General features: G+C 41.6%; 1 protein-coding gene across 3 annotated transcripts in view; it reads right to left on the bottom strand.

Moving 5' to 3' along the window:
* The window catches only part of DEPDC5 (DEP domain containing 5, GATOR1 subcomplex subunit), a 93308-nt gene that overhangs the window by 64790 nt on the left and 15147 nt on the right, over positions 1-13371 (bottom strand). For all 3 annotated transcript variants that reach the window (XM_082667208.1, XM_082667207.1, XM_082667209.1), the window contains exons 9-17: positions 12314-12392; positions 11379-11440; positions 8715-8784; positions 8250-8322; positions 4183-4286; positions 3453-3527; positions 1821-1955; positions 970-1031; positions 755-828 (exon numbers count right to left, since the gene is read on the bottom strand). In XM_082667208.1, the coding sequence (XP_082523334.1) occupies positions 755-828; positions 970-1031; positions 1821-1955; positions 3453-3527; positions 4183-4286; positions 8250-8322; positions 8715-8784; positions 11379-11440; positions 12314-12392 (734 nt within the window). The remainder of the gene's footprint in view (positions 1-754; positions 829-969; positions 1032-1820; positions 1956-3452; positions 3528-4182; positions 4287-8249; positions 8323-8714; positions 8785-11378; positions 11441-12313; positions 12393-13371) is intronic.

Genomic DNA, 13371 nt, shown 5'->3' with positions numbered 1-13371 from the left:
TCTAAACCCCTTTCTTTCTTTTTTTTTTTAATTAATTTTTTTTTTTGGTCATGCCACACGGCATGCGGGATCTTAGTTCCCTGACCAGGGATCGAACCTGTGTCCCCTGCAGTGGAAGCGTGCAGTCTTAACCACTGCACCGCTGAGGAAGTCCCTAACCCCCTTTCATTTTAAACCTCAAGACACAGCTGGAATCCCAGCCATGGATCAGCCCTCCCAGGAACACCTTTGTCTCAGGCCTCACTGATCTTCCCAATTCTTTCTTTTGTAATTACTACAAAACATTAATTATGTTTTAAAATATTGTTCTATTCCTTTTTTTCCTATAAATTGTCTCATGTGCGCTAGTCCTGATTCCTAACTGGATTAGAACCTCCTCCTTGAGCTGAAATTAGCAGGAACACTGAGGCCTGGTCTCATGCGAAGAGGAGGCATGGGGATTTTTCTACAAATGGAGAGGCCCAGGCCCTGTGCTGGTCCACTATGGTCTGTGTGAGTTGGGAACAGGGGGAATTGGGAATAGTTGTGGAAATAAGTCCTTCAAACTTGTTTTTATGTTTTTCACCATAGACTGTTCTTATGTCACAGCCATGGCTTTGCATATAGAGATGCTTTAAACAAATGTTAGAACTTTGGTTTCCACATTCTCGTCACAAAAGATTTTGTCGTAAGAACTTAACAGGTTTGAAGAAAAAAATGGCAAGGAAGCTAATGGAATCCCTGATCCTCTACGGCGAATCCAGATCTCACCCACCTGTGGTTTATCCAGTGAGGGATATTGTAGTCATCACCCAGGCGAGAGTCGCGAGGGCCACTCCGATTGTGCAGCTGAAAGGGAACAAGGCAGGGCCCAGGTCAGCTGGAAAGCAGGTAGGGCCCGGAACTGTTCCAGCTTCTCTGATTCTAACTATTCTCAAGACCACCCTGCACTGGAACCTGGCTTTTAGTGAGCACTGCAAAATCAATCACCTTGAACAACGGGACAGCATGCAGTGGCTGCTCCCCCATGCACACCAAGTCCACACCGATTCCTAAAAAAGGAAAGACAGAAAGAGTTGGTGGGGGGGGGCGGGCAGTGTAGAGATACGTATCCCAATCTATTAGCCGTGTGATTTAAGTGGGTCAGGGTACAAGGCACAGCTGACTTATTCTCCTCACCAGCTCTGCCCACGTGGTTAAGAAGTAAATAGGTGCATTTTGTCTGTGTCCTCTTTACCAAGTCCCACCGCATCTGCCACTAATCAGTGCTTGACAGCTTTTGACGGCCTTGCAGATCGTGATTTGTCAAACAGACCGCCAGGCCTCCATGACTACAGTTTCAAGGCCCGAAAGGAAAGGGAACCTTGTCATCTCAGTAAAAAGCAAAATAATCCACATCATTCAACAGAGTTTCTTTACTGGCCACCAGGATTTACGTTCCCAACTCCATCTTGTTGTTAGAACACAAATCAAATAGGGGGAGGGGGTGCAAGCCGGAGACGCACAGCACATCCCAGAGGGAGGACCGGATGATCCCATGGCGCTTCCCAGGATGGGCTGATGGACGCTGGATCCTGGAAACAATCCCCCAAAGGGGTTCTCCAGCGTCAAGTATGTTTGGGAAACTCAGAGTGCCAGTTATGTCCTCTAGAGATAAACAAGATACACTAACATATTCAAACTGGCAATTAGGAACTCTGCCGAACTGTGCACAACCCAGCATGTCCCAAGCCGACTGACCATGGAACTCTTTTTTGTCACCTGACATTACTCATGTCCCCAGATCCCGATGGGTAAGGGTAAATCAGGCTATAAACATAGCAGCGCCCCGGAAGCATTACCGTTATCTATCATCCGCTGCTTGGTCAGGATCATGAGTAGCCGGTCCACTTCGAACACACCCACCCCGGGCGTGATCACCACAGACATCTGCCCAGTTCGGTCAAAGTTGCGGTTGATGTAGTGCTTGTCAAACACTTGAAACAAAGTAAAAAGTCCTCCTGTGAAGATGCTACAGCTTATCAGAAACCAGCCAGTGGCAAGCGTCTCCATGCTCTCAGACCATTTTGTCCATGTTTCTGTTAGAGCAGTTGTCACCTCCCGGCCTGAATTCACTACTGTCCTTCCCCTTCTACAGTAAGAACTGCTTGAATACAGGTCTATGTCCCTGTTGCCTTTGTTAATACCCCTCTTCGAGGCTGAATACTTGCCTTGTGCAGCCTTAAGTATCCAAATTTCATGTCGCTAATTTAAACCATCCATAAATGGATCTGTATTGAAACTTAGAAGAATCAAATATTGATTTAAGACAATATTTGAGAGAGCTGACCAGAATCTTGTGATGACTTTTTAAATTTGGCAAGTTAATTCTTACTTCTTGGTTTTTTTTTTTTGGCCGTGCCATGCCACGCAGTTTGCAGAATCTCAGTTCCCTGACCAGGGATTGAACTTGTGCCCTCAGCAATGAAAGCAGAGAGTCCTAACCACTGGACCGCCAGGGAATTCCCTAATTCTTATTCCTGAGCTGTGCGGTTTTTACTATGGAAATTTAGTGCCATTCAAATGTGACAAAAAGGCTTACTAATAAAAGACCCCATGCTCTAGAATCCCTAGCACCTGAGTACAGACACAGGGGCAGGCGATACACACAGTAAAGTGACCACACACCATCTCTTCTGTCAGTTGCCAGTGATGGACAGACACCTAACCAGAGCTGGGAATGTGGAATTCTAACCAGAGAGCAGAGACAGGGTCACTGGGAGCTGAACTCGTGTCTAGGAATTCCTGCTGCTGCGGTTCCCAGAGCCACCCTCATTCCCACCTTCCTCAACAAGGTGTTCAAGCCTTTTCTGGCTGCCCCAAGAGCCCCTGTATCCTTAGAGTAAACTTCCTTTTTTGTTTGAATTCAGTAGGTTTCTGTTATCTGCAAACAAAGTATCTCAGCTAACACATAAATGCAGGGAGAAACGTTTGGAAGAAATCACATCACGCTGTTAACAATGGTCCCTCTTGGAAGGGTCTGACAGTGGAGGGAAGGGGGAGATTTTCATTGTACTTGATATACTTCTCTAGTATTTGAATTCTAGGAACAATGGGCTCCTTCTGTAATTTAAAAAAAAAAAAGTAAATTAAAAAAAATTACCTGGAAGCAACTGAAGGATGGAGTGGAAAATAATAAGAACGCAGTTTTTAGGAAAACAAAGGGCCCAAGGAGGACTTTCTCCAGCTCTTTACTCTTGGATCACCATGAGAAGCAGATGAGAAGAGGAAGTTGATTCCCAACAGAAAACCCAAGAGCTACATGGTAGCCATTAAAACCATCCAAACAGAAGTTACTGCTTTCAGTTAATCTGGGGGGTAGGTAGGTGGGGGCATCACCAGCTAGGTCTGGGTCTCTGCACATTAGTAAAAAGAAGGTCACAGCCATGTGGTCAGCAAGACATCCGCTCACTGTGGCTGGCGCCCTTACTCACCATTGAATGACAGATTGATGGCCTCTAGGTAGTTTCCTTGTGCTGAGGTAGAATTGTCTCCTTGAGGAAAGCCCTCTGAAGCAAAAGACACAAGAGAAGGAACAACATCTCATGAAAGATGGACTCGTAAGAAGCAAGTGGGGGGATTTCTCTGGTGGCGCAGTGGTTAAGAATCTGCCTGCCAGTGCAGGGGAAACAGGTTCGATCCCTGGACCAGGAAGATCCCACATGCCGCAGATCAACTAAGCCCGTGAGCGACACTACTGAGCCTGCACTCTAGAGCCCACGAGTCACAACTATTGAGCCCATGCGCCACAACTTCTGAAGCTCACGCACCTAGAGCCCGTGCTCCACAACAAGAGAAGCCTCCGCCATGAGAAGCCCGCACACCACAACGAAGAGTAGCCCCTGCTCGCCTCAACTAGAGAAAGCCCAAGCACAGCAACGAAGACCCAACGCAGCCAAAAATAAAATAAATAAATTTATATATAAAAAAAAAAGAAACAAGTGGAAGGTGCCTTGATCCACAGGCCCCTCCCCCTGCAGAAGGGACGTGACTGAACTTACTGCACATGCAATGACCAGCGGGACCCAACCAGACATAGAAACCCGGCCAGAAGCAGAAGCCATACTCAACACTGGAAGGGAAGCAAGCAGGAACCTCTTGGTCCCCCAGCCTCCATCTGACACCTCCTCCCCTGCTGCACCTTTCAGCACATAAATGCAGTACCTGCCTGTTCCAGTCGCACCAGCACTGGATACTGGATGAAGAGCTTTTTAATGGTCACGAGGAGGGAGGTCCACTCTTCTCTCCTCTCATTCTGCACCACCACCCTGAAAGGAGCACGATCACAAAATAGGTATCGAGCAGTGATGACACACAGGACATAGGGTCCCTTACTGGGTTCAAGGAAAGGAGAAGAGGGGACGCCTGGAGCTGGGGTCATTTATCATATAGCAATATGTAGTAAAGTCGAATGCCTTTAACAAACGTTAACAAAGAAATGTAATTGCATCAAGAGAGTGAAAATTAAAAATTGAAAACAAAAAATATAAAAACATTTCAAAATTGCCTAGAGATTATATAAATGCCCAGTGCTGTGCAGGGAAATGAACATTCTTACAGACTGAATTACAATTAGATAGCATATACGAAAAGCCTTAAATGAAAACATCCATATATGTGTTTTTACACAGACAGCCAATAAACATATCTAGGTCAGGGAACTAGATCAGTGGAAAAGGATGGGTGGGAATCTGCTTACTGTATACCTCTGAACCTTTAAAATTTTGAACCATGTGAATGTATTCCAAAAAATAAGTAAAATTTAAATTGAAGAAGAGAAAGATACATTTCCATTTAATGTTAGGAATTTATCCTAAAGAAACACACAGGATCCAGAATAGCCAACACAGTACTGAAGAAGAACAAAGTTGGAGGACGGACACCATCCAACTTCAAGACTTATATGAAGTTACAGTAATCAAGACAATGTGATATTGTGAATGAACAAATAGATCAATGGAACAGAATGGAGCCAGAAATAGACCCACACAAATATAGTCAACTGATCTTTGCCAAATGAGAAAGACAATACAATGGAGCAAAGATAGTCTTTTCAACTGGTGCTGTAACAACTGGCCGTCCACTTAAAAAAAAAAAAAAGGAAGGAAGGAAGGAACAAGGAAGGCAGGAAGGAAGAAAGAAAAAAAGAAAGGGGAAGAAAGAAAAAAATCTACTTGCAGTCTACCAATCAACAGCATTGGGATCATCAAACTCTCAGGATCCATCCCAGAACTTACTGAATCAGAACCTACATTTTAACAAATTCCCAGGGATTCATTTGTACACAGCGGTTTTAGAAGCACTAGTACAGTGGACCACAAACACTAAAAAGGTGCTTTATAAATAACTCTACTGAGCTGATATTTAACATACTCTCTACAAAAAAAAAAAAATCTAGACACAGACCTTACAGCCTGCATAAAAATTAACTCAAAATGGATCACAGACCTAAATACAAAACATAAAACTATAAGACTCTGGAAGATAACACAGGAGAAAACCTAGATAACCCTGGGTATGGTGATGACTTTTTAGATTCAATACCAAACGCACAATCCATGAAAGAAAAATTGATAAGCTGCACTTCATTAAAATTAAGAAATTTCTGCTCTGCAAAAGACAGTGTCAAGAGAATGAGAAGACAAGCCACAAACTGGGAGAAAAGACTTGCAAAAGACACATCTGAATAAATGACTATCATCCAAAATATACAATGGACCCTTAAAACTTTACAATAAGAAAACAAACAATACAATTAAAAAGTGGGCAACAGGGCTTCCCTGGTGGCGCAGTGGTTGAGAGTCCGCCTGCCGATGCAGGGGACACGGGTTCGTGCCCCGGAGCGGCTGGGCCTGTGAGCCATGGCCACTGAGCCTGTGCGTCCAGAGCCCACGCTCCACAACAGGAGAGGCCACAACAGTGAGAGGCCCGCGTACCGCAAAAAAAAAAAAAAAAAAAAAAAAGTGGGCAACAGACCTGAACAGACACCTCTCCAAAGAAGATAGACTGATGGCAAATAAGCAGATGAAATGATGCTCCACCTCATACGCCATCAGGGAAATACAAATTAAAACAACAATGAGACAACACTATATACCTATTAGAAAGGCCAAAATCCAGAACACTGACAACACCAAATGCTGACAAGGATGTGGAGCAACAGGAACTTTCATCTGTTGCTGGTGGGAATGCAAACTGGTGCAGCCATTTTGGAAGACAGTTTGGTGGTTTCTTACAGAATTCTTATCATATAATCCAGCAATTGTGCTCCTTGTTATTTATGCAAATGAGGTGAAAACTTATGTCTACACAAAAACGTGCACATGGATGTTTACAGAAGCCTTATTTATAACTGCCAAAATTTGGAAGCAACCAAGACTCCTTCAAGGGGTGGATAGTACAGCCAGACAAAGGTCCATTATTGAACGCTAAAGAGAAATGAGCTATCGAGCCATGAAAAGACATGAAGGAAACTTAAATGCATACTACTAAGTGAAAGAAGCCAATAGGAAAAAATTACATATTATATGATTCCAACCATATGACACTCTGGAAAAGGCAAAATTATGGAGACTGTAAAAAGATCAATAGTTCCAGGGGTTGCGGGTGGAGGAAGGAATGAGTAAGTGGAGAACAGAGGATTTTTAGGGCAGTGGAAATACCCTGTAAGATACTATAACGATGGAGACCTGTCATTATTCATTTGTCCAAACGCAGTGAATATACACCACCAAGAAGCCCATTTTTTCATCTTGTTTGTTTTGGGTCTTACCCCTGGTTTGACTTTGCAATCCAAAGGGAAGTACTTTTAACACTATGATATGTGTTTCTCCAGACCCTTTTCAGTTTAGCCTGTTTTAAAATTGGACGTTCCTCTTTTTAAATTTTTGTTTTTAATAAAATCAAATATACTTTGGTAGAGAAAATAGCACTGTGAGCCTGCATGTACCTACCACTCATATCCAACAATTATCAAAGAGGATTACATCATTTTTAATGGGATGGCTGTATAATATTTTGTCAGTCTGAAATTCTACCATAATTTAATTCTTTATTGTTTGATATTTAATTTTTTTCTAATTTTTAAAATTATATGTCACTGTGAGAGACAGATACACAGTTATGCATCCCTGAGTGTTTCCTGCTTTTTTTTTTTTAATTCAGACTTTTTTTAGAGCAGTTTTAATTTCACAGCAAAATTGAGAGGAAGGTACAGAGATTTCCCATATACTCCCTCCCTTAACACATGTTTCATGCCCCCCTCACCCAATTATCAACATTCCTCACCAGAGTGGTACATTTGTTGAAATTAATAAACCTACAGTGACACACCATAATCACTGAAAGTCCATGGTTGCCCTTATTCTTTAGGAACAAAATGTTTTAATATCTATAGTTTGCTCTTAAGTAAAATGTAGCCAAAAACCAAATGAAGCGGGGCTTCCCTGGTGGCGCAGTGGTTAAGAATCCGCCTGCCAATGCAGGGGACACGGGCTCGAGCCCTGGTCTGGGAAGATCCCACATGCCACAGAGCATCTAAGCCCGTGTGCCACAACTACTGAGCCTGCACTCTAGAGCCTGCGAGCCACAACTACTGAGCCTGCGTGCTGCAACTACTGAAGCCAGCGCTCCTAGAGCCTGTGCTCCACAACAAGAGAAGCCACCGCAATGAGAAGTCCGCGCACTGCAACGAAGAGTAGCCTCCGCTCTCTGCAACTAGAGAGAGCCCGCGCATAGCAACGAAGACCCAATGTAGCCAAAAATAAATAAATAATTTTTTTTAAAAAATGAAACAAATATGGCATGATAATAACTGTTTAATCCAGGAATTGGGTATATGGGTTCATTATATTAATTCATTATTCTTTTCTGTGAGTTTGAAACTTTTCACAATAAAAAGTTTGGAAAGTCTAATTGCAATGTGGTATCCTGCATTGGATCCTGGAACAAAAAAGGTACATAAGCGGAAAAACTGATGAATCTGAGAAAAGTGTGATATTTAGTTCATAGCAATGTACCAGTCCTCATCTCGTAGTTTTGATAGATGTACCTTGGTTAGGAAATATTCACAGAGGAAACTGGGTGAAGGGTATATGGGAACTCTCTGTACTATCTTTGCTACTTCTCTGTAAACCTAAAATTATTCCAAAGTAAAAAGGTTAATTTTTTTTTTCTAAGTTAGGGAAGAAACAACCAAGGGAAAACAAAAGGCAAAAGCAACCCAAACATACTTATAGAAGTCTTCATAGAATCGCCCCTTGTGATCCTGCCTAATTGAGGCTCGGTTTATTTCAGGAAATTCATCTGAAATAGAGAAAACAACATATACAGATCAGATTAAAAAGAGAAATTCAGTTTCTCCGCTTCCCCCTTCTGGGTTGAAGAGTCGCATCACTCACACACACACACACACACACACACACACACACACACACACACACACACACACACACACACACACACACACACACACACACACACACTTATGTATCTGTTAAGTTGGTTTTAAGATGAATCACAGCCCACAGACTCCTTGAATCTGCTAATGGACTGTGTCATTTTCCACTCTACCCTACCCTCTAACAGAAAAGATGGGACAGATGGAGCAGTGCCAAAGGAAAGAAAATGATAAGGAATGAATTGGGATGGGCGTGTGGAAAGCTTAACAAAAAAATAACTGTAGGAGACTTACGCACCAAGAGATTTTGCATCATAGAAAGTCCTAGAAAATAGGACCACTGTCACTTCATGACTACAGTTCTTCTCCTAGGGATGAGTAGAGAAAAAGAGGACTCAAGTTTATTCCATTTACTTCAATTCTGGGAGGCTTGGGGGCTCAGGCATTGGGTAGCATCATGTAATTGTAGACTGCGTAATGCAGTAGACACAGCTCTGCCAGAGTCAGAAGGCTGGGACTGACTCCTGCCTCTGAAACTACCACTACATGACCTTGGGCAAGTTATCTAAAGTCCTAGGAATGTGGAAGGTGTTTTGAAAACTGCAAATCACGGGACTTCCCTGGAGGTCCAGTGGTTAAGACTCCATGCTTCCACTGCTGGGGGCGTGGGTTCCATCCCTGGTCAGGGAACTAAGATCCTGAATGTCGCACAGCACGGCCATTAAAACAAACAAAACCCTGCAAATCACCAATAAGTTGGGGGTGCTGTCTCCCAGCTCTTGATTTGGCATAAAATAGATCAGCCCATTGTCAGAGGATCATGGTATTTGTACCTGCTTCATGGTGTTTTTTAATTTCTTCAGGACTGTGGTTTAGGGAAGAATGGAACCCATGGTGGTGGATGTAAGCACCAGACACTCCCACCTACTGCCAGGGCCATAGGACGAGGACTGGGTGCTGCTCAAGATGCACAGGTTGAAACCAAGGTAATTACCTTTGGACTGCGATGGGGACGAGTGAGAATACACATTTCCATGCAGTCTGGAGTTCAACATTCTACAAGTAGGGTGTTTACAGACGGCATGAAATTTGGCTTGCACCAGTGAGCCAGAAAGCTCAGTTTCAGTTCCTCCTGGGTCTTTGAAGACAACAGCCTATACTGACCAACCCCATCTCGAACTGATCTTACTAACCACACAATTCAGCATTCACCGTATAAAACAACATAATGAACATAACATGTCACCTTATATTCTTCCACCGATATCTCTCAAGTAGACAGAAATTCCTAAATACAAGCCACAGTACCAAGAGCAGACCTTCACTAGCCATCAACTAATTTATTGGATGCCTAGTGCTCCAAACACAGCTCCAAACTCATCTGATTTTGGTGTAAGTTTTACACAGGAAAAGTGCCTGACAGTGGGCTGGTGTGGGCATGAGAGCCTCTCAACTCATGTTTAATGGAGGAGGTAACATACAACAGTGGTGACGTGACTCAGGATTACAGAAACAAACAGGACGGCCCAGGAGTTACGACCTCAGGTGAGCACTGGATGAATGGATGGAACTGGATTAGAATCCTCGCTCTGCTTTTTCGGGCTATCGATCACAGGCAAGTTACCTAACCTCTTTCAGCTGTACTTTCCCTACCTGTGTAAGAGTGACAAGAGGATGAAGTGAGATAAGGAGGGTAAAACACTTCCCACAATACCTGGTATGTGCTCTTATATTTAGGTCTCTGATTCACTTTGAGTTAATTTTTGTATATCATGTGAGGTAAGACTCAAAATTCATTCTTTGGCATATGGATATTCAATTGTCTTGAATCCATTTGTGGAAGAAGCTATTATTTCCCTCATTGAGTGGACTGCACATTCTCATCTAAAATCAACTGACCATAGATGTATGGGTTGATTTTTGTACTCTCAATTCTATTCCATTGATTTACATAGATACCTTTATGCCAGTACCACACTGTTTTGACTACTGTGGCTTTGTAATAAGCTTTGAAATTAGAAAGTGAGAGTCCTCCAACTTTCTTCTTCTTTTTCAAGATTGTTTTGGCTCTTTAGGATCCCTTGCAATTCCACATAAATTTTAGAATATTTTAACAATATTAAGTCTTCTAATCCATGAACACGAGTTATTTTTCATTTATTTAGGTCTTCATTCATTTCTTTCAGCTATGTTTTATAGATTTTAGTGCATAAACCTTGCCCTTCCTTGGGTAAATTATTCCAAAGTATTTTATTCTCTCTGATGTTCTTGTAAATGGAATTGTTTTTTAATTTAATTCCCTTTAAAATTTTTTATTCCTTGTTTTAATTTCCTGATCAGATTGTTCACTGCTGATGAAACACAAATGATCTTATGTGTTGATTTTGTATCCTGCAACTCTGCTGAATTTATTAGCTCTAATAGTTTTTGTTTTTGTTTTTTTATGGATATTTGGGGGTTTTCTACATACAGGATATCATCTGTGAAGAAAGATAGTTTTGCTTTTGCTCTTCCAATCAATATGGATGCTATTTCTTTTCTCTTTTCTTTCTTCCTTTCCTCCTTTCCTTCTTTCCTCTTTCCCTCCTTCCTCCCTCCCTCCCTCCCTTCCTTCCTTTCTTTCTTTTTTCTTCCTTTTTTCTTTCCTACTTGCTTTGGCTAGAATTTTCAGTAAAAGGATGAATACCAGTGGTGAAAGCAAACATCCTTATCTTGTTCCTGATATTCTTAAGGTGGAACATTTTCGGTCTTTCACCATTGAGTATGATGTTAGCTGTGTGTTCTTCATAAATATACTTGACCATGTTGAGGTGATGAAGGTAATTTAAATCTAGAGTCTTATCAATTTAGACTTTAGCTAAGGTACCTCAATTAAATTCAGCTTAATAGAAAGAGTAAGTTTTTAAAATCTGAATTGAATAATGTTTACGCAATGAGATTTAGTGCATGAGAAGAAACGTACCTTCCATTTGGTAAAGAGATCAGCAAGGAAACCATTCACAGCTTTCTCAAAATACAGATCCCCTGAAAAGAAACAATAGAAAGAAGGTGGGAATTATCTTTATTTCTTGCTTACATTTTCTTCTCTCAGTAAATTAACAGGAATAGGACTAGTCAAAGAGAAGGTGGTACTGCTACATCCTAAAAGCATTTTCAACCTAGACTTTCTATGGAGCCAAATTTAATATTTACCTCACTCAGTAAGAGGTCATAGCTTCAAGGTAAAATACAAGATTGAAAAGCTTTGATGATTGAAAAAGACAGTGTATCTTCAAAATGAGAGAACCGTCTAACTTTTAAATATAATTATTCTCACAGTGACGCTTCCAGTTTGTTTGAAGGTGATCTGGTAGCCCCTGGGCCTTCACTAAATTACCATTTGCAGTTTCTGCTGTTCTTGAGTATCCAAGATGCCCTACATCAAAAATTAATTTGTAATTTTGCTAAACACAAATTAGAACTGCATGCACCATGAGGCTGGTGTGTCGGGCACAGTGTCCACACCTCATAGCAGCTTTACTGTACTCCACTTATTGTGTAGTAATTCTAATAAAATGAGACAAACTTGGTGATTTCTGTGAGTGATAGGACATAAGATGAAAGATATCAAAGAAGTGCTGGTTCCTGGCCATAGAGTCACTCCCTCTATGACTTTTGATCTATGCTTATAGAATAATTGAAGATCTGAGAATTCAGATTTTTCATTAATGCTTTACTACATTTCATGCAATTCACTAGATATATAAAATATTTATCTATTTTAGCATTTGAGGATTTGTTAAGATCTCAGGACATATCTTCAGAGAATGCTAAGAGATTGCTGTAAATGATACCAACTTGGGGGAAACCAGAAACTTCTCCCCATTAGCAGTTATGACCCGCACTTAGGAACAGTACCATAAATATCAAAATCCCACATTTCACAGCTCATCTGAATAAATATGTAAACCATAGCTGACGTAGAACGGAATACCACCTGAAAGAAACAAAGACATAATTGCATTAAAAAGCAATGATGGATAGAATTTCAGTTCTGCAAAATGAAAAAGTTCTGCAGATCTGTTTCACAATGATGTAAATATACTTAAAACTGCTGAACTGTATATTTAAAAATGGATAAGATGCTATATTTTAGGACTTCCCTGGCAGTCCAGTGGTTAGGACAAGGTGCTTTCATTGCTGGGGCCCGGGTTCAATCCCTGGTCAGGGAACTAAGATGCTGTAAGCTGCGTAGCACAGCCCAGAAAAAAAAAAAAAAAGCTAAATTGTACATGTTTTTTACAAAAAAAAAAAAAAAAAGCAATGCTGGAAGATTTCTCTTAATTGTGAGACATGGAACTTCTAAAAGCAAGCTCCATCCCTGGCATCACAGGCCATGAGGGGAAGATTCTGTCCCTACCCTCTAGGAGCTCACGGCAGAGGATAAAGACATGCAAAACACTGCAACTATATACAAACATTCCTTGAAGCTTCCCACAAGAAACGTTGGAGAAGGGGCAGTGAATCTACTGGGAAAGTCGATGAGACCTCATTACAGAAGGAGAACTTGGGCTAAGATGCACCAGTTGATGAGTTGTTGATCTAATAACTAATCCACATCATACCCCTCTCCATACCCAGAATGCCTCCAGGAAAAGCCCTAGTGGTTTCCCTGGCCTGTGTGCTTTACCACAAAGCCCTTTCTTTACCCAGCCCTTCCCTCCTCCAGCAGACTTTAAAGAGCTTTGGTGGGAAAGCAAAATGTATAAAATGTGTAAGTTGCAGGCATCAATACTCCCTTTCCTTTTACATTTGCTCCTTCGAATCTTTTGTGTGCCAGGTAATTGAACTGATTATAAAGATTATCTCAAGTAAAAGAGCCTTGGGACATTAAGTGCCAGGAGGTATGCCAGACAACTTTGGGATATAAAGGTAAAAGACACAGTCCTTGCCCTCAAAGCGCTTGCAGTCTGGTG

The sequence above is a fragment of the Grampus griseus genome, assembly GCF_964374135.1.
Source record: "Grampus griseus genome assembly, chromosome: 12".
Lineage (NCBI taxonomy): Eukaryota > Metazoa > Chordata > Mammalia > Artiodactyla > Delphinidae > Grampus > Grampus griseus.
Note: the sequence above shows the minus strand (reverse complement) of the source record. Positions and strands in the feature narration are given on the sequence as shown.